This window comes from Bombus impatiens, unplaced genomic scaffold, assembly GCF_000188095.3.
Source record: "Bombus impatiens unplaced genomic scaffold, BIMP_2.2 scf_0235, whole genome shotgun sequence".
Taxonomy (NCBI): Eukaryota; Metazoa; Arthropoda; class Insecta; order Hymenoptera; family Apidae; genus Bombus; species Bombus impatiens.
In genome coordinates this window covers 864,519-883,552 of record NT_176654.1, presented here as the reverse complement: position 1 = coordinate 883,552, position 19,034 = coordinate 864,519, and the positions used below count along the sequence as shown (strand labels likewise).

The 19,034-nt window shown below is 36.6% G+C and overlaps 3 protein-coding genes across 4 annotated transcripts in view; 2 read left to right on the top strand and 1 right to left on the bottom strand.

The window, feature by feature from the left end:
* LOC100742216 (tyrosine-protein kinase Drl-like) overlaps positions 1-5,899 on the top strand; it is a 29,519-nt gene extending 23,620 nt beyond the window's left edge. For both annotated transcript variants that reach the window (XM_003488469.4, XM_033320083.1), the window contains exons 3-8: positions 1,122-1,528; positions 1,853-2,038; positions 2,841-2,979; positions 3,178-3,470; positions 4,032-4,191; positions 4,843-5,899. In XM_003488469.4, coding sequence (XP_003488517.1) covers positions 1,122-1,528; positions 1,853-2,038; positions 2,841-2,979; positions 3,178-3,470; positions 4,032-4,191; positions 4,843-5,091 — 1,434 coding nt within the window. In that variant the 3' untranslated portion in view covers positions 5,092-5,899. The remainder of the gene's footprint in view (positions 1-1,121; positions 1,529-1,852; positions 2,039-2,840; positions 2,980-3,177; positions 3,471-4,031; positions 4,192-4,842) is intronic.
* Positions 5,900-7,705: 1,806 nt separating this feature from the next.
* On the top strand, positions 7,706-9,926 carry LOC100744686. Its single transcript, XM_003488489.4, has 3 exons — positions 7,706-8,253; positions 8,333-8,641; positions 9,595-9,926. The coding sequence occupies exons 1-3, from the start codon at positions 7,975-7,977 to the stop codon at positions 9,724-9,726; spliced, it is 720 nt and encodes a 239-aa protein (XP_003488537.1). The 5' UTR covers positions 7,706-7,974; the 3' UTR covers positions 9,727-9,926.
* A 588-nt stretch (positions 9,927-10,514) lies between these two features.
* Positions 10,515-18,737, bottom strand: LOC100744565 (mucin-2). The gene is made up of 6 exons (XM_033320075.1): positions 18,510-18,737; positions 14,121-15,089; positions 13,395-14,030; positions 12,588-12,690; positions 11,903-12,026; positions 10,515-11,165 (listed from the first exon to the last, which is right to left on the bottom strand). Exons 1-6 carry the CDS (start codon positions 18,598-18,600, stop codon positions 10,977-10,979), a joined length of 2,112 nt encoding a protein of 703 aa, XP_033175966.1. The 5' UTR covers positions 18,601-18,737; the 3' UTR covers positions 10,515-10,976.
* Between the last annotated feature and the right edge of the window lie 297 nt (positions 18,738-19,034).

Sequence of the window (19,034 nt, the reverse complement as noted above, 5' to 3'; positions counted from 1 at the left end):
AGCATGGTAGCGACAAGCAGGCAAGTTGACGAGGTGCCTTCTCCGCGGCTAGTTGGGAACCGATCATCATTGCGAGCTGGTAATCAGCTACGAGCTCTTCGGCTTCGACCGAGCTCCTCTTTCTTTCATCTAGCATCTCTTTTCCCCTCTTCTTTTCTTCCTCGTCCCCCTCCTTCCCTCCCTCTCTCTCTCTTCCGTTCTTTCCTTTCTCTCATCCCCCGGGCTTCTCTCGCTCGCGGTCTTCTAGATTCACTTTGCCCTCCACTGGGCGCAAATTGTCTTCCGAGAATGGTACGTTTCAGATTATAGTAAGGTTCAACGTTCGCGTGATTACGAGCAAGTAGTAGTAACTCTCACCCCTTCCGTCCTCCGACTCTCTTCCATTTGTTTATTGTCCTATCCGCCCTTCATCGATTCTTAAAAGCAATACCTTTTACCTTGCTTCCACTTTACTTTCTTCCGTTTCTCCACTTCTTTCTTTATTTCTTCTCTACCAATTCGTTCTTTGTTCTTCCCCTTACACGCGGAAACAGTCTATGTAGATCAGAAATTTCCAGTGATTTGCATTTACCGTACCTTCCTTTTTTTCATGGATCCGCCGGGAAATTGCACATTTCGCTCGAAACAGGTGCGCGTAAACGCGTGACTCGGCACGGAAATGCGAGTTCATTTGTGTTCATTTAGCGAGTCGCGCTGGGATACGTGAAATTGCAATTTGGGTCGCACGGACGAACAATTTTTTTGTTTATTCTACCGATTCGCCAGAGAAAATATATCTTTTCTCGTTCCAGATTATTCAATGCGAAAAATTTTGAAAAATTTCCCGGTTATACTATTTGAAACTTATTATACTGTCGTATATTTTGGATATTATTGATCATTATGAAAAATCGCCAATGAAAGATCATATGAACTTTCAAAGTATTCGGTACAAGTGTGTAAAGTATATTAACGATACACAGCTATTTTATTATATAATTTATAAATTTTGCAGCAAAGTATTACAAATAATTTACTTCGATCGACATTCCGTTGCTTTATTCCATTCTCGATAACTGAATTTATTCTATGTTTAAGTTAGTAACGCCTTTATAAATATTTAATAATCTCGAACTTTTCAGTTGCCGTATACAATGTCGGTAGACATCAGCAATCCATCAGCCTTGAGTAGTTCCCTGAATATATCACAGGCTGGTGAAATTCCAGTCGGTGGACTGCAGACTTGGGCTTTGGCATTGCATTGTGGCCCGTATGACGCGGAGGTCGACTTGAGTCTTCGGATAAATGTCTCCCTGTCGAGAAGAAACACGACCAGTTTGGACTTTAAACGAAAGAAAATTTGTCTGAAGGATAAAAGTAACATAGGAGCGGAAGAAGTTCTTGTCGCAGCTTCCGGATCCTCTTCTGGCGGACAGGTGTTTTATGCTGCTATCGGTTGTGCTTGCGCGTTCATCGCAGCGATTTTTGTTCTCGTTATCGCTTATTATGTGCGTGACAAGAAGACTAGGAGGCATCGAGATCCTCTTCAGTAAGTGATTTTAAATCACCTAGCTATTAATTATTCTTAATATTTTACAGACTGGTATTTTTATTATTTATTAGAAATTACTATTTATTGCTTTTCTATTTACATTTCTCGTATACATATAAGAAAGAGATTTTCTCAATTTAATTTTCTTTTTGGTGTTAAATTGACATATTGGTTAAAAAAGAAAAAGATGATAAAGGGATATATACCAATAAAATTTATAAATTCTCTTATTGCAAATAAAAAAAAATCATACATTTTTCATAAATTTATCAATTTTTTAAACGTATTTAATTTCATATGAAATTATGTTTGCTATTTAAGAGAATCGAGGGGTCTCAGTTCTGCGTGTAGCGTGGAAAGAGGCACTGGAGTCGGACCAGCACAGACCTTTTTATCACCTGAGACACCTCCACCTGCTTCTGCAACATCCACTTCTACTTACAGAAGATTAGACGATCGACCTAGTCGAGAATTGCACGAAAGGATTCAAGAAATTACAGTTCAAAGGTAGATAATATCTCTTTAGTTAAAGTATTACGAGTGGAACAACGCTCTCACGCTCGATACTTAACAAATACGATAATTAATCCGTATTTAATAAGATTATTGAAGCATTGAACGAACAAACTAATTTTACGTAAGCCAGATTTTTTTAATGGACTATGAGTTTTACTGAAATCTTATACTATAGATATTTACTTGTATTTAATGAAATAAAATATAATCGTATCTGATTATAAATAATTATTCAAGCAGAGAGTATTCATATCTTTAATACTATAAACGTCAATATCGAATGGATTGGTAACTTTTATGCGTTTATGAAAAACTTAAAAACATAAAAATACATAGGATATGTACGGAAAAATATATAAAGTATCCAAAATACTATACTCTCTATAACATTAAATAAATAAAACAAATCTCTATCGTAGTTTTGCTCGTGCCATTATTTTCACGAAAATGTCATAAATTTGCATAAATATCCGTAGTCTAATAATAAATACATACGCATATGGGAAAAATTAAATTACGGGAGTGAAGTATCCCAGGAGCAAATTTATCCAGTTTTTGGCAGGTATAGATGGAAAGACCGAAAGCATACACGAATGTAAAAAAAGATTTGAAGTACTTACACGTTAACCTGTTTCGATTATTCAGGCTGCTTCCGTTCCGATACTCGGCCGATCGTTTCAACCTCCCAATAATTTTGTAAAGAAGGACTCCAGAGTCTGTACGAAATAATTATTGGTTTCGTTGATGGTGTAGTCACGAATCCTGAAGTAATCATGTTTCGCACTTGTTACAGATGCAGGGTACGCCTCCTCAGCATCGAAATGGAAGGCACATTCGGTCGCGTGTATAGAGGCAGTTATCACGAAGAGGGTGCGTCCTCCCCGAGGGATGTCCTAGTGAAAACTGCTGCTGAACATGCATCACAATCACAAGTAAGTATTTTTTCCTTCGTCTGCCAATTAACTTGTCTTCTTCCAACATTATTAATGAAATTATAGCATACCAAGTTTCCTCTTAATTCACTTGCAATTAGTTCCGAGTAGTATCGCCACGTTATTATCGCGTTATTATACGACTTTATATACTTACATACACGAGTTTTGATCGAGTTCATTGTCTTTGCTTTGAAGGTTGCTCTTCTATTACGGGAGGGTTTAGCGTTATACGGTTTGAGTCATCCAGCGTTGCTTCCTGTTTTGGGTGTCTCTATCGAAGACAGAAGCGCGCCTTTTCTCTTGTATCCGCACACTGGTTACAAGAACATGAAGAGGTTCTTGCTGAGGTGCAAGTTGAGCAGCGAAGGGCCACCGAGAGCACTCACCACGCAAGAAGTCGTGGAAATGGCCCTTCAAGCTGCCAAAGGGGTCCAGTATCTTCATAGAAAGAGACTGGTGCACAGAGACTTGGCCGCTAGGAATTGCGTGTAAGTAAAAAGCAGAATTATTTAAAGCCTTACTTCTAGCAGAAACATTTTACTTTTCATTTATAGTTATTCATACATCTATAAGCAGACGGTCAACTGGATTTCACGCGTACTTGACAATTTTTAACGGATGTCTCATTAACATGGAAATTCTAATTGCACCGGATTTTTTAAATTTCTGCTCGAGCGTAAAAGCGATCTTTTATAACTTATATAACGCACTGAATATTTTAGCGATGCATCGATTGAAGCGTTATAAAGCTAAGGTTGTTACGTTTCGTTGCGATATTAATTGGCCGCGCGGCATTAATTAGCAATAAATACAGTGGCTCGAGACCGCTTTAATTACCGACTGTTACTGTTTCGCCTCGCGGAGATGGCCTTAATGCTCCTCTTGGTAGATCCTTTTTGCGCGACTTTTTGCATTACCACGCGAACCAGTCGACAAATTTAAACCAAGCCACGTTTAGCTTATTTGCTCTTTTGCCCTGCACCTTAGCATTTGTATTAGCAGTTAGTACACCTCGAAGATGTTTAACGATCAATGTTGTATTTCATTAGGGTTGACGATGATCTGAGGGTTCAAATCACGGACAACGCTTTAGCCAGAGACCTGTTCCCACAGGATTATCATTGCCTCGGCGACAACGAGAATCGCCCGATAAAGTGGCTTGCCATTGAAAGTTTGCTTAATAAAGCGTTCAGCACTGCTTCTGACGTTGTGAGTAAATCAACTTTCTTTGCAAACTTTTTATCAACTCAAGAACCGAAGTCGCAGGAAGTTTTTATTACTTTTGCTTACGCATATAATAAAAGTAAATCGATAAAAAGAGAACTAATTGTATTTCGATGTATCGGTCATCCCGAAGCATATATTTTATTCAGTTTGGAGAACTTTTTACATTTTGAAAAAAGAAGTCGTAAAATAAATAATACAATTACATGAAAGGAAATAGATATTCATTAGGTATATATACAGGCTGTTCTACATGATGCAACGCATGATTTCCCAGCAGCGATTTTTCATTTGCGGCTATCTGACAAAAAAGTTTTGTACAAAAGTTTATCAGTATCGAGTAAATAAAAATTTCGAAAATAGTTTGTTCCCACAACGAAACCGAAGTCACTTTATATTCATATAGAGGATATTAAGATAGTTTCAAAAAGCACGCAGTTTGAACGCGATCTTCTTTTCAATTTATCGGTATTATTCAAACTTTTATGAATATGATGTTGCCAAAGGTTGTCGAATAACTACGATCGTTCTATAACTTCCTATTATCTGCAAAAATTATATAAATTTTGTTACAAATTTAACATAAATTTGTTATTAAGAGATGAAAATATTAATATGTATTTATTAATGTTCCAGTGGGCATTCGGAGTCTTATTATGGGAACTTACGACGTTAGCACAGCAACCGTACGTGGAAGTCGACGCGTTTGAAATGGCTTCTTACCTCAGAGATGGGTATAGATTAGCACAACCAATAAATTGTCCCGATGAGCTGTTCGCAGTTATGGCTTATTGTTGGGCAATGTCCGCGGACGAAAGACCGACGTTTAGCCAACTGATAGTCTGTCTTCAAGATTTCCACACTCAATTGACCAGATACGTCTAATCGTTATACGATTGAAATCGAACGCAGTTCGTACAAAATAAATAGATCTTGTGTCCGAAAGATTTCTAAAATTTACAAACGTGACTGAAAAAAGAAGATCGTTGATAGAAGATGTATATAATAGTAGTACTTAAACGATAATTTTAAGATTTTCAGAAAGTCAAGCAAATATTCGTGGCTATAGGCACGTAGTTTCATATGTATTTTGTAAGAAAGAGAATCGAATCGAGCGTTTTAAAAGTTACAAACACTTGGATCGTAAAACTCGTTTTTGTAGAGTCTATTGTGTAATGTATTGTGAAAAGAGTATTAAATAGATGCAGGCACGTAATCTTTATAATAGCATTCAGTAACGAGTCACGGTAGAAATTTGATGTATGTAACGCATAATTTATTTCCATGTTAAGACTGAATCGAATATTTACCTGGCAGTATATCGCTTATTCGGCGAAATATCATCGTGCATATCCAACGTATCAAAGAACTGCCAAACCCTGCATCAGCGTAAACTGCCAATTCCTTACTCAGGAAGTCGCGTAATCGAGCAAAAACGTGTTGGACATTTTTAAACGATGTGATACGCTTCGCTTGCCACATGATGAGTGTTTCGAGTGTGCCAATACCCATTTTGTATTTTTGTATATATTTACATATATGTATATGTGTAAGCGTTAGCTATAAATAGAGAACCGTAACACGGTTCTGTCTTGGCGAAAATTGTGTACATAGTAAGCGAAAAGAGATTGTGCGAAAGACGTTATGTACAAATCGCAGATGTTGCAGTCATAATAAAGCGATATAATACACACGCCTGTTATTCGCTATTTCTTCACCGAGAATCGATAACACCGTAAAGCTCTCCTCCCTTTCTCGATGAAAGTCGCCTGATTCCTTCGACTAGTTATTTTTGGCGTTTCTTCATCGTGGCTGAAGCAACAGAGCCGGGAGAGAATTCTCGACGCCGAAAGAGTTTTTGTTTTCTCGGAAATCGTTCATCAAATCGTGAGATATCGTCTGGTTAAACGACTCCTGTAATTCGTGCACCCAGCGCCGGGAACGTCGGTTGACAAAATTAATGGGGTACCTTCCTACCGTGACGTCTTGTTTAAAATGACAGATGAGCTTGTGTCTAATTTTCTGGTGTCTCTCGCTGCCTCTGTTTCGCGTACAATCGGCTACATCTTCCACGATAAAAAAATAACATTTTCGAGGATTCATAAATCACGCGACTGTAATTAATTATTGTCTTCCGACGGTTTCCCATATTTTTTTCATTCTTTCGCAATTCTTTCGTGTAATTAGTTAAATGTAATCCATTCGGATATGTAAATTCAGTTAGATATCCTCGTCATCTTCGGTATAGTTCGCTGTTAAGCGAGTCCGGAGTTGATTAAATAGCAACGAAGAAACGAAGAAATGAACATCAGGGTATCTACGTGCGACGATAAATGCCATTCTCCTTGTATCTAACAGGATATCATTTTCAAACACGCTGTACATACATATATTGTTTCTATGTTTTTTAATAGATGATTTGAATTTATAATGAGCAGATTTCATAAGAAAACAATAAATATATAAACGCATTAATTCGTCATTAATTTACATTAATTTATTTAATTTATTTACGAACAGTAGTAGAACTATGGGATCAAGAACGATAAACATCGTGTAATGTCCGCTTTTATTAAATTCTGCTCAAGCTATAAGAAAGTTGAAAGAGTGGATCGACGCAACGAGGGTTTTAATGAATTTCAATGAGCTTCCACGACCCTTCGTTTGCATAGGGGCTTAGTCAAACGTTAGATGTAAACGACGGGATTTGAGATTGTTTCAATCTCTGTGTACTGACTCTGGCCGTACTGTAACGGGGTGCATTTCAGAGTAGTCATCCTTTATTCTTCATGTCGAAAGAGCAACACAACGTCATTCGCGCACGCCGCGTGTCTTTTTAGTTTCGCCGCGAGGGTTCTATTCAATACGCACGACTTTACACGTACTCTCGTTTTAAAATCTTCTTTGAAGAAGTTGTGAAAATCAAACAATGATCGTGTATATTTTCTCGATACTTACGACAATAAATATCTATATTGTTATTGATATCCTTGTACTAAGTATCTGTTTGAAAGTAAATATATTCTTTTAGTATACTGATATAGTAGTATACTGAAAAGAAATATTCGTAGAGATTCAATTTTGCATCGTGATTTAGAGTTGGAATTTTTAAACTTCGATTTGCATTCAATTATTTTTATTACGTTTGTACGTGTCAATGATTTGAAATCGCGTTAATTTTTTTCCGCAAATTAGCAATAACGTATTATTAAATATAGGTTCTTCAAGAAATAACAACAAATTCCAAATATACCCGAAAATCCATATATACAAAAGTATACTAACAAAATTCGGCTGGAAAAATCTGGGATATCTCGTATATTAAAAGAATCTCATCGACGCGTAAGCAATGATATAACGTAAAGAAGTGTTAGTAAGACTAACATGTGGAGGAAGCGATTCATTGAGAAAATAACATATTGCGTTGTTCCTTCTTTTAATTTGCATACAATCATGTTCGCATTAATTAGTCACAAAATCCAAATGCTTAATATTCATTTGGATTTCGTGTTACCTAACGTTTTAAGAGGCAATTAAGATCACCGATTTCTCAGACAGCACACTTTTCGCTTTCGATTAAGTCTTCCCTTTTTTTATGCCACTTAGATCCACGGAGGTCATTGTAATTTTCTTGCACACGTACAGCAATCACTGTCATTACTATATGTATGTATACATCCTGTTTGAATACTTATCCCTTCCTCGGAGCTATTCCTTCGTACAACATCGAAAACTCTGCTCGAAAAAATAGTACCAATCGAAGAAACAATGGAGAAACGAATAAGAGAGATTGCTCTTTTCGTTTTTTTGACGGTGTTTGCATGGGAAAGTTATATATCGTGCATAGAGATTTCCTCGCAGATTGTATTTGATTCTCAAGAAAATGAACGAGATCCGAACGATTTCTACTCCAAAGATTCTCTTAATTTAAACCAAGCTAACGATCGATTAGCAACGACTCGACGGATTCCTAAATCTTTTATCTTCGCGATAAACAGTGAGAATGCATTTAGAATGTCGAATAAAAAAAGGAGTCATTTTATACAAGTAAGTAATTCTACCGTTTCGAAGAACTGTTTGTAATGTGTTAAACAAAAAGATGAAGATCGAAATGAAATATTTCCAGGACGATTCAACGAAGCAGCCAGCTGTTATTAATAATATTCAAATTATTGTGAATGAAAATGGAACAAAGTCCGGCATAGACGTATGCAAAAATGGGATTTGTAACATCTCAGTCTCGTCAAGACTCAATAACGAAGGTAACATTGTAACTGACGTTCATCTTACCGTAATAACAAAATTAGAGGCTGATTTTAAGACGAATGATATTCCAATTGTGGACGGAGTTCGTGGTGTAGCAAATTCGTATGATCTTGGTCTTCGTCATCTAAATCGGTCACGTCCATCGACATACTTATACAATACTCCACAGGTAACGCTAATTATATTAATGAATAAGTAATCTTTAATTCCAGTCTCCCTTTTAAATATCGCTATTCTAAGCTCTAATCTGTTATTAATTCCCACGTGAAACTTAATAGAGATTTATAAAATAATTTATATTTTTAAACAGTTAACGAAACTAATCATAGGTAACGTTTGTAGTATTATGTACCGCATACTACGGTAATTTATGTCCAAATAGATGTGCAGTGACTTACGAAAGTATTTGAACACTTTTCACAAATACGACTTTTATCGCAAACAAACACGTTACGAAAAATTGATATGCACTGTGTGTATACTTGCCTCGAACGTAGCGCTAGAACTGGTCCTTCTAAATACACGAGGCTTACTATTAATAATATGACAAAGAGTCGACTGTCCAAATAATTTTGTAATCCTTAAGAAGTGTACGTTTGCGATAAGTATCTTAGGACTTTAACGAACTTTATGTAAAATCTTTTATAACATACGTAATGTATTAAGGAAAAGATTTTATAAATGCTCTTGTATTTCTCGGAACCTTTTACTTTAAATTACGGAACATCCACGACTCAGTGATATCGATAAAACATTCACGTACGAACAATATCTATTTACGAATGTATACATTATAATGTCAGAGTGCCTTTTAACACTTTGTTCGTAGTCTCATCTCCTGCGCAATTTTGCAAGGTAAATATGTAAATGGAAAGTGCGTCAACGCTGACAAAAATAAAAAACGTCGCCTCGTGTCTGCCGTCGGCAACTCTTGAAAAACATAAGACGTCGATTCACGTCTCCCGATATTAATGAGTTAATATAAAATCTTTACGTTAAACCGTTGAAGTTTCATACGATGAAACATTTTCATTAAATTTTTATTTTGCAAAATTTCGAGACATAGACAATAATACGTTCTAAGTATCGATATAGAGATATATAAATAATAAAATGTTTTAGATCCAAAGTCGTTACCAAGGCGGTGAACCTTGGTACCAAGGCCGAAGGAGTTTTCAAAGACCTCGAATTAAACCTGTTGTTGACGACAAAATAGAACCGCCTCTTAGCAAAACTCAATGGAACAAGGAATAAAAATCAAGAAATTATTAATGTACGACGTTTCTCTTGCGAACAATATCGTCGTGTTTAATAAAATACAAATAACGACTTTATATTTACTTGATTGCTTTACAAAGAGATTTCAAACGAAACAAGAAATATTCACAACTGTTTCTACAGGCATTTAAATATAGATATTGTCCCATTCGCAGTTATTAGAACACCTATAGAAATCAAGGTAAGCAAAACAAATCATTAGGAACTTGCTGAAAATCGAGGATTATTACTTCGTTCAGAACTTCATCGGTAAACTATGGATTTTTATGCGTTTACGCATTATTTGCATTCATAAAAATATTATATAATTTGCATAAAAATCCATGGTCTACTCGGTTATAAGCAATAGATCGAAGCTTTTCCCTTATCTATATTTTCCTCTCTTTCCACCATTGATCGATCTTGGCATTTATACTATTAGATATTCCGTTACATTTTCTGTTTTTCTGTTTCACGCATTTACGAATCTTATTTATTATTATTATTATAAATTTTGCTTTTACGAATAATTCCATCAGATTCAAATTTTCAGCAGCATTTTTCTTTTAATATCCTTTGATTCGATTGAATTGATTTAAAATTTTCCCAGCGAGATTCGAATCAAAAGGTGGTCTGCGTCAATATATGGAATTATGAATTCATTATTTTCTTACAAGCCTCGTAAATAACTTCCACAAATTTTCACACATAATTCTGACTCATTAATCCGATCCTTAATGATCCTGGTCAATTATCGAGTTTTCTGTGATATTAAGAACTCCTAATACTTGTAAACGGTGCAATTTATACATAGAGAGTAAAATTATACCACTTTAAACGAGTGAAAAGAATGCTATTCTATTCTATATATCCATAACAGAATATTCCAGTCGAGGGTCTAGTAGGGAAATTAAGTTTTTCAGAACTTTAGAATGGAGCATCTGAGCGTACTAGGTAATCTATGAACTTAATCACAGATTTAATTACTTAACTATTCGTGGGCAATTGAACGTCAAATAGTTTTATGCGCCTTATACTCTGGGTGTTTACTTGAGTACAATGAGTATTTTTACGCCAACCAGTTATGTATATTTGGTAAGTAAACGATTAAAAATATTATCTATAATCCTGAGTTACAAAGAATGTTGGGTTTAAAAGAGTAAAAGAAAACAATTGTGTTTTATCGCGGTATTAACGCGTTCCATTGAAGATCAATGATAATGTAAATCCAACCGAGGACGTACATTTTACTCTTGGACTGTTCGGTAAGTAATTTTCCCATTATCATTTACACCTGTTGTCGAAGATTTGCGAGAGATTGTTTTTCCATCCGGACCAACCAAGGTGTGAGAGCTAGAACTGGAAAACACTCCGTAATTATTGCTAGACGGTGGAGGGAGTTCATCGGCGAATCTAGATTCTATTCCCGGTGCAACCTGAAAGATTAAGAATAAATTTTCCTCAGTAAACAGTCCCTCCAAATAATGATAATCTTTGCAACAACAACAATTAGACTGTCTAATAGACATATATGCAAAAATATATAAAATATCCAATGGTATCTACTTGTTGCAATATTTAGTAGTGAAACAAATCTCTATTGGAGTTCTATTATTTTAGTTGTGTTCATAAAATATGCATCGGCATAAATATCCACAGTCTAGTGATAACGAACGATAAGTTAATCGATTGCTTCAATTAGGCTCGACAGCAAGAATACCGATCGAGTTCTTTTTCATCTCATATACGAGTATAAAAGGTAAAGTTTAATTCAAAGAGTTATTCATACTTCGTAGATTCATAAATACTAAAGTACTAATTTATTAATTTATTTTTTTGTACTGTATTTTCTCTTCCTGCTCTTATTTCCTGTAAGTATCGTATTATTTGTGAACCTAGGTTCTATAAACCTATTTACGTTTAGACCAAGCGAACGAACGCCCGTTCTTTCCTCATTTCAGTAAAATTAAAGCGAAAATAGCGTTTTTTCTTCATTTGGTGTTTCTTCGCTCGTATTCATCGTGAAGAAGCTCTTTTGGCGTAAGTGATTTTACGCAAGCTCGAACGTATGCTCTAATTCCTGCTCTACGTTCTTGCTCGTTTGATCTAAACGCGTTTTAAGAAGTACTAGTGAATTGAGAAGGTAATATACGTGTAAACTCTTGAAACTTACTGGATTAATTGCACCAGCTTGATAACCGCCATCTGGTCCCAAATGAATGCCAGAAACAGCGGTATGTGTTCCAGGGATGCCATTAGCTCCGTCAGTGGCTATGCGATTAGTTGCTTCAAAGATCCTATAAGCATGTATAAAATTTATGTATTAGTTGCTTCTATAATGTTATTTCCATTAATACCAACTTCATTTATTGGAACAAAATTTTAGTCAGATTAACGGAGTTTTTGTCGATTGAAAACACTTGTACGAATGTGCATTGCTATTGTGCGAATAAAGAATCGTAAGTACTGGGAAAGTAAACTTTTATTAAAAAAATATGCACTGATCAAACATGTGTATGTTTGAGTTTATGTGTCATAACATAAGATATTATCCACCACGAGCTTTAATATCTGGCTCAGGTAAAGTCAAGTAGTTTCTATGGCTCAAACTAAAACGAAAATCGAGAATAATAAAATCGCGTTGCTTACAAATTATTCTACATGTGAAAATAAGTTGAAAATGTAGAATGGAAGTTCTGAATATTTATATATTTCTGTTTAATTGGGAAGTAACGCAGTGGCATTACGATAACAGCCCATTAAGTTCAGAAATTTCAAAAAAATTTTCCATGAAATGATTTTTTAACGATAGTGATCGTAATCGTCGATTAAAATCTCACCAACCATATTAAACTTACGATTGTTGTTGTTTTTGGATTTCAGCTTGCAATTGTCTGAAATTTTCCTCCATTTGTTTCTGAAAATCAGGAAACGCAAATCCAGTGTCGAAATATGGTGCGCCTGTAAACGATAAAGTAATAAGTACATATTAACGATACGTGAAGGATAGTTAGAGAGAAAAAACAAATTGATAGCTCTTTAATGTTCATGCAGCGGTACGTTAACACGTTATACGTTATAATATATCGAGTGTATAGAAAAATTTGCGAAGAATATAATAATGTATCGTATTATACTACCTTCCTCCCACGCAGCTACTATGATTAGATACTCCTGACACATTCATCTTCAAAAATACAACATGTAACAAGGAATTTAAAGCAAGGAAAGATAGTATAAGATCGCAATATATTTAGTAAAAGATAAAAAAGTAAATAAAAATAAAAAATGCTAACTTTTTTCTTTAATTGTCCACAGCTATAAATTTTTCGTCAAAAGTTATATCCCGTTCTATGTTTCTTTGCAATCTTCTATGTATGATTGCACAGAATCGCAAAATGTTTCGATGCAAATACCTTCAGCAACCGTTGAAAGTATTTTATAATACTATAGCAAAATTATAATCCTATAATTATCCTGTTTCAACGATTACACGTATTGCCTGCGAAATATCCAGCTTTACCATTCACTACACTCGACATTACGAATTTATCATGGTTATTAAAGATTTTTCTAAACGCAAATTAGCACAGTGCATGCATCCACCTGATAATCTTCAAGCTGGTAATCTTGAGTTCGACTTTGCCCATTTTATTAATTATTACCTCCTCCATAGCTACCATATCCCCCTGCGTTAAGCATGTTCGGTACGTTGCCAGTGTTCGGATCGACGACCAAAGGTGTGTTGACCGTGTTCAGGTTGTCAGGGTATCCTCCTTGATAACCTAACGGCGATGCGTTTAAATTTGTGCTATCAGCAGAAGCTCCAGCCGATGCACTAGCAGAAGCGAAAGATGTCGCAGGTCCAGCTTCGCCATTAGGTGCAGTCCATGCATTATTATTACCAGTATCGGGTGTAAAGTAAGGGTTGTAAGGGTTGTAAGGATTGTAAGGTACCGAAAAGTCGGGAGTGAACGAAGGCATGAAGAACGGAGGGAACTGGAAAGTTGGGAATCCAGGATACATGAAAGTTCCTGTATTTGTCCCTTCGTTTGGAACTGGATTTGTTGCTTGGTTCGATTCAGGCTTTTTATTAGGCACTTGAATTTCATCATCCGGATTAAAACGTGATCCTATCACAGGGGTGGCGGTTGTCGATGTGGGATTAGTTACTTTTCCAGAATCGGATGGTTGTTTTGTCGTAGGTGCGGTTGTGGTCTCGGATTTTGGTTTCAGCGTCGTAGATTTGCCAGCTGGACTAGACGACATGGGCTTCGGCTTAGGATCCGTGGATTCGCTATTTGGACTAGAAGTTGGAGTCTGTGATTTAGGTGTGGTAGGCTTGGGAGTCGGAGAAGAAGTTACTTCAGGTTTAGGCGTGGATTCGCTATTTGGACTAGAAGTTGGAGTCTCTGATTTAGCTGTGGTAGACTTGGGAGTCGGAGGAGAAGTCACTTCAGGTTTAGGCGTGGATTCGCTATTTGGACTAGAAGTTGGAGTCTCTGATTTAGGTGTGGTAGTCTTAGGAGTCGGAGAAGAAGTCACCGCTTCAGGTTTAGGCGTGGATTCGCTATTTGGACTAGAAGTTGGAGTCTCTGATTTAGGTGTGGTAGGCTTGGGAGTCGGAGAAGAAGCCACCGCTTCAGGTTTAGGCGTGGATTCGGGATTTGGACTAGAAGTTGGGGCTTCTGAGTTAGGTGTCGTGGGTTTGGTAGTTGGACTAGAGGTTGTAGTTTCTGAATTAGTCTTAGGCGTAGTAGATTCGGCAGTTGGACTGGGAGTTGTGGCTTGTGGTTCGCGCGTTGATCTTCGATTCGGTCGAGTAGTCGGTTTAGCAGATGTTGGACTTGGTTTGGGAGTCTTACTCGTATTTGAACTTGAATCAGGTGTGCTCGTTGGACTTGGTTTCGGAGTCTCATTAGTACTTGGAGTTAAATCAGGCGTGGAATTTGTAGGATCTGAATTGGACGTTGTGGGATCTGAATTGGGCGTTGTGGGATCTGAATTGGGCGTTGTGGGATCCGAATTGGGCGTTGTGGGATCTGAATTGGCCGTTGTAGGATCTGAATTGGGCGTTGTAGAATCTGCACTAGAAGATGTAGGATCTGAATTAGACGTTGTAGAATCTGGACTAGGTGTCGTAGGATCTGAATCAGGCGTTGTAAAATCTAGGCTGGGCGTTGTAGGATCTGGCTTTTTTGTGGAAATGCTTTGAGAATTTATGTTGGGCAGAGTCGCACTGCTAGGATTCAAAGTAGACGTAGGTATAGTTGTACTTTTGGTAGTACTGCTGGATTCTCGTCTCATCCTCGATAGTCCATTGAAATCCATCTCGCGTGGTCTATCTTCGTGCAATCCATCTTCGTCGATGAAAAGAAAGAAAATACCATTTTTTTCGTTTTTTTAATTGTTTTTACACAAACGGGTCACTGTGTCTTTGCGATCAACATTTCACACATTTCACTGTTACTACCAGCATGCTTTTGTGATAAGTTTCAGACGCTTTTAATTGCAGGAAGTTCCTTCACCTTCTGCATGCATGTAAAGGAAAAATTCCATTGCATAAAACGTTAAATACGTGTGTTAACTTTCACATCTTTTGTTCTTTTTTTTTCTCTCGAAAGACCTTAATCATTCAAATCGCATAATCTTCGTTACTTTCACATAGAACATAAAACATGCGGAAAGATTATGTGACAGATAGCGCTTTGGTAAAATACGTTCGTGCACATGCCTGTTTCTTCGCGTAAGTAAGAATCTATACGTGCAATGGATACGGACAATTGTGGAATGGAAATGAAAAAGATCTAAAATAAATGACGAGTATGAAAAAATGCTGTCAATTGATACGAATTACTTGTAAAATAATTCCTGTACGAATTATACTTGAATTTTCCTACGCTCTACACTGTTGTCGTAAATCAGTCGGAGAGATACTCGTTCGAGTAAATGTATGAACTTTTAAAATTCCAGTTTCTTCATAAACATTACGTCGCATTTGTGATCTTTACAATAACTCAGAGCCAGTTTTATCGACGACGATCTTTTTTCGTGATGGAAACAATCCTGTGTTCGAGAGTCGGAAGTTCAGTCGAAAGTCGCGTCATCGAAATTTTACTTTTAGTAAAATATTTATGACGCATCGTAATTTAGAAGGCGACTTTAGATAAATAGAAACCGAATGACGCGGTTCTCAAAGCCGTATCTCGAAGTAACTTTCCAATCCTAATAGTACTCGTTCGAAAGATTACAAGCAAGTTCAATGTAATTTCGTATCGCGTAAGTCGACGATCGTAAGGTCGCTGTAGCATGAAATAAAAGCAAAGAAAATTAAACGAAAGTATCTCGATAAGGGTCAAGGTTGGAAACAAAATCAGGTCATGGTTCGCGGGTGTCACGACCAATTATCTGAACGCGATGACACACGATGATGTTTACATGCAAAGGAGAATGCATCGTGTTAATGATAGTTTGTTACGTTTTGTTTGGCTCGTTTTGGTTGTGTTGCCGCTAATTTTTGAATTCAGATTAAATTGTAGTGTCGTCTGTTATTTAATGCGATTGGCAATTAAACTGCACGTTTCGGCTAACCTGCTACGCACAGGAGTACTGGCACGGGAGAGGATTAAAGTCGGTGAAAATAAATGTTCGCTTAATCCTATCATATTATTAGACAGATATTCTTCATAACAAATGTTTATTCTAATTCTAATTGGATATTGACAGAATCTTCTAATGCTAATTGGATATTGACAGAATTGTCGTTGAGATTTCGAATACTCGAAGTTACAATCGTTCGCAATACGTTTTCACTCTTATTAATTACAAGATTTTAATTTGATTGATTTTCAATAATTTACAAATTGACAAATACAAACACGTCGATTAACAAGCCTAACAAGAACACTGGGAACTAATGAATCAAAGAACTAAAAGCTAAAGAACTAAAGGACTAAAGAACTTAAGAACTGAGAGCAAAAACTAAGAGCTAAAGGTACTAAGTGCTGAAAAGCTAAATTAAGAGCTAAAGGAATTGAGAATTAATCGCTATGAACAAAGAAATTACTTGCCAAGAAACGGGGAACTGACTGTCAAGAACCAAGGAATTAATCACACAAAACTGAGGAATTAACTACTCTGAACTAAGGAATTATTTCTCTCTCTTCTATATCGCTACGCTTATTTATATTTAGGTCTACCGTGGAGGGATCGTCATGTGACGGGTTATTCCGTGGGGGTTGTGAGGCTCGAATTTGGTTTCTATACAAATTGTTAAAATTTATTTAAATTTCAAATCGGAACGCTCACTCGCGCTATTGGTAGTTTTAGTCTACGTTACGGCGCGTGAGCAGCGCGGGACGTGATAAGTTAACGTTACACGGGTACACACATAAGAATATCGATTATCGATATTATCGCGGTTGGAAAATCTTCCGCTTACGGTATTTCTCGGTACATGCACGTCCGAGCATTCGCCGGTATTTCGCGCTGGTTAAGCAGTATAGATAAACTAATGCTCCTTTCTTTGTATTTTTTTGCAGATTAAGCGGTAGTCGACTATTGAAAATATACTTAATATCATAACGCATGTTTTCAAAATATAGATTACAGTTTCACAATGTGACAACACTACTTCTTATAAGTTATATATACTTACTTTAAAAAAACTTCTTTTTCTGCTGACATATTTCTGATTTTCGCTACTATCACACACGAGTGCATCGCTTTCTAACGAAAGTGGGTCCTTAAACTGTTAACTAAGTTTAACGAGGAATACGGTAACATAAGGAATTTATTAATACACACGTATACCGGTGTCTTGATATTCGGATTAAAAAATCATATTTAACGCGAGAAATAAGATTACTTGTATAATTTTATTCTCAAATTTATTAATCTTCTCTCGGAAAAATAGTTTCTTTAAAAAGGTATGTCAGAGGCGTAAAAGGATCGATAAGAATATGATAAAGGAATAATTATATAATTGACGGAAAATACTTGCTATTATTAATGAACGAAACAGCGTATAAAATACTTTGTTGAAAACCAAACTGGCGCGTCAGTTTCTTTCGAGTTCAGTTTCAAGTGTGAGAATTCGGAGTTTTTTCACGGAAGACCGTTCTCCTCGTAAATAACGACCCAAACCTGTTTCTAGAAATCGGATAACGTCGATATCTCCGCGAACGGTCTTATGTGTTCACGTATACATTCGAGTACAAAAATTTGTTCGTTATCAACACGAATGCTTGGCTGCCGAAAGTTTGTTAATATTTTACGATTACGTCATATTCCGTGAATTTCGCAATTTTCCTGAAATCCCGGTATTTTATTACCATGCCGATTTAAATACACGCGAGATGTTATGTAACGCACAGCTGGAAAAATGTTTAACTTGAGAGAACAATTTCCTTAGAAATATCGTTGCTTAACTAAAACGATGACTCCGATACGATCTAGCAGTGTCTCTAATAAATGCTTTTTGTCCATAAAGTACGACAAACGAATCAAACGGTATAATTACGAACAATAATAGCGAGAACAAAGTAGTGTTAGAGCGTGTCACGATTATATTTAAATCGCTTCGTCTGCTTCGTCAGAGTCGCTTCTTAATTATCAAAATTGTTAGGTGTGCGAGTGTGCTTAGCGGCTTACGTCAAACAAAGTGCAACATTCGCTAAATAGCAACTAGTCTATCCATTCGTGTATTAGTAAAGGACAATTTATTTCTGTGTACATATATACAATACGTGCGTGCATATGTTTATTCAATGACTACTCACTTCTAAGCACTCTGAAGAGAGGGGATCGTAACTCCGCGAATGATCCCGCAACGCTGACAAACAATAGCAATGTCAAGATCCTCGTATCCATTTTACCCGGAAGTAAGAAAACAACGTTGGAGAAACAAATTGATATGTTTTTAACACTACCGAACGCGAAAATTTAATCGATCCAGACGTTGTCGCAGCTTATGAGGGAATGACTGAGTGAACCGGCGTCTCGGCCATCTTATATAGGATTCGCTCGGATCTCTTCCTTACCTTGGCTCGTTTCGATGTCCGTGCGGCGCGGCGTGCGAAAAATTATACGACTGGCTGAAATTGTGGAAAATTAATAACACACGGAAGTTCGTGCGTCGTCTCATTCCCACGATGTATTCGTATAAAATGGAGGAAAATTTTGAACCGAATATTATTATTGAACCGTGTAATCCAAATGTTATTATCGAAAAGATTCCGCGACGAATAATCGACAGCTTGTTTCTTCTTGCTAGAGATAATGTTTCATTCGTACTATGTTCATTT

Excerpts from the sequence above, each read along its gene's own strand:
- LOC100744686 (XM_003488489.4), top strand. The coding sequence starts at position 7,975 with ATGGAGAAACGAATAAGAGAGATTGCTCTTTTCGTTTTTTTGACGGTG. Across the intron at positions 8,254-8,332 it reads AAAGGAGTCATTTTATACAA|GACGATTCAACGAAGCAGCC; the intron begins GTAAGTAATTCT and ends AAATATTTCCAG. Across the intron at positions 8,642-9,594 it reads ACTTATACAATACTCCACAG|ATCCAAAGTCGTTACCAAGG; the intron begins GTAACGCTAATT and ends AAAATGTTTTAG.
- LOC100744565 (XM_033320075.1), bottom strand. The coding sequence starts at position 18,600 with ATGGATACGAGGATCTTGACATTGCTATTGTTTGTCAGCGTTGCGGGA. Across the intron at positions 14,031-14,120 it reads GACTCCAACTTCTAGTCCAA|ATAGCGAATCCACGGATCCT; the intron begins ATAGCGAATCCA and ends CTTCTAGTCCAA. Across the intron at positions 12,691-13,394 it reads ATATGGTAGCTATGGAGGAG|GCGCACCATATTTCGACACT; the intron begins GTAATAATTAAT and ends TATCGTTTACAG.